Here is a 1,958-nt window from a genome sequence, read left to right as displayed (position 1 = left end):
TACAGCAAGAAAACACAACGAAAAAAAAGGTAAAATCAGTAATACGAGCATATTAAAAAATGTGTAACTTAAATGAAGACTGCACGTTGTTCAGTGTTGGGGAGTGCTGTTTGATGTGGAGGGTTTCTTTGATCAATAATTCCAGGTCAGTATTAGACTTTCAGAGGATAGAGAAAGTTGATAGTATAGGTTGATGTCCTGTTTCTTCACCATGTTGGCGTATAGAGGAAACACAGGGATTATTCAATTTTGTTTTTGCGTTTTGATGGAAATTCCCATATGTTCATAGGCTCTGACTTTTAAATGGCGTTTGGTTTTGCCAATATAGGAGGCCTTACAGTCTCCAAACGTGTAAAGATAGACAAGCCAAGAACAATAAGGAATGGGGAAGAGATCTTTAGTAGGGAAGAAATTTTTTATGCATGATGTGGATTTAAAAACTAATCTTAAATCCACTTGAGGGTAGTAACGACCAAGAATGCGTTTAAGCTGATTTTTTTAAATTTAAGCTTTATTTGCCAGTATAAGGAAGACACGAGTATATAGTAAGTTTAGGTACAGTTGGTATCTTAATTGGATTTGTGAGTTTCTTTGTTAGGAAGGTGTTGGTAATGTTTTCTAATAAGTGTTATGGATAGCAGTTGCGTTTCAGGATGTCATGTAAGAACGAAATTTCAGAGTGTAGATTAAGATATGTGGAGCACAGGTTGTAAGCTCTGTTTAGTAAGCGTGTAACAAGGTTTCGTTTATACGTAAACGGGATAAAGCTATTAAAGTGTGTAAGAAGGCCAGTGGACGTCTTTTTTTGGTAAATTGATGTGGAAAATCCATTAGCATTACGGTTAATGAGCATGTCTAAAAAAGGTAAATTATTATCATTTTCTACGTCACATGTGAATTTAATGGCAGGATGTTGTGAGTTAAGGTATTCTAAAAATTTTGAGCATTGGTCACTGTTATTAAAAAGAATAAAAGTGTCATCCACATACCTTCTGTACAGAACAGGCCTACAGTTAAATGGACAGGTGGGGAGCCCATCACAATGCCATCTATTTGTTCACACAAGGTGTTGTTGAAGAGGAAATGTGAATTCTTAGTGGCAAGATCCAGCATGGTCTTAATTTGATTTTCAGAAAAGCCATTTAGAGGAATGTTATTACGCGAAAGCTCAGATATGCATATGTTGATAGTTTCATTTAAGGGAATATTTGTAAAGAGGGAGGTAACATCAACGCTTGCCATGAAGAGATTATCTGAGGGGGTAGTTGACTTAGTTCACGTTCAAAGTGGAAGGAATCCGAGATAGTTTCTCATTAGTAGTGAGTGGTTGAAGTATAGGTACAAGGAATTTAGCAAGTTTATAACTAGGTGTGCCTATAGTGGAAAGAATGGGTCGGAGGGGGAAACCTGTTTTATGAATTTTTGGAAGGCCATATAACATACCAGGACGGGAGCCAGTGGGATAAAGCGAAGAAGCAACATTTTCAGATATAATATTTTTGTTCTTTAGTTCTCTTATGTATCTTTGGATTTTTTCCTCAAGTTGGATGCTAACAGATAAAGGGTCATTGTTTAAGGTTTTAAGTTTTGTAGAATCGTCCAGAATATCATGCGTTTTATTAAGGTAGTCATTTTTGTTCAGAATAACAATGGCATTGCCTTTATCAGGGCGTGTAACATGGATGTTTTATTTAGTGACAATTCTTTTAAGGCTAAGATTTCGTCAGGGGTTAGAGGGTTAGGTTATCTCTTACTAATAAAATTATAAAATGTAGATAGAGCAAGATTTTTTAATTTAGTAATAAAAAAATCATGGGATTGATTAAGATTGCATTTATCGTACATGGGAAGGTCTGTATAGCAGTTAGAATGGATAAAGAAAATTGGCATAATTCAGTTTTCGCGGAGGAAGAGAGAAATTAAGTCCTTTAGCTAGGGCGGATTTACATTGGTTACTT

General features: G+C 35.5%; 1 protein-coding gene across 1 annotated transcript in view; it reads right to left on the bottom strand.

Moving 5' to 3' along the window:
• Positions 1-882: 882 nt before the first annotated feature.
• LOC106469178 overlaps positions 883-1,958 on the bottom strand; it is a 52,152-nt gene continuing 51,076 nt past the window's right edge. The window contains exon 10 of the mRNA XM_013929643.2: positions 883-925. Within this exon, the coding sequence (XP_013785097.1) occupies positions 883-925 (43 nt within the window). The remainder of the gene's footprint in view (positions 926-1,958) is intronic.

Source organism: Limulus polyphemus, unplaced genomic scaffold (genome assembly GCF_000517525.1).
Source record: "Limulus polyphemus unplaced genomic scaffold, Limulus_polyphemus-2.1.2 Scaffold3340, whole genome shotgun sequence".
In the NCBI taxonomy this organism is placed as follows: Eukaryota; Metazoa; Arthropoda; class Merostomata; order Xiphosura; family Limulidae; genus Limulus; species Limulus polyphemus.
This window is presented reverse-complemented; position numbering and strand designations above follow the sequence as displayed.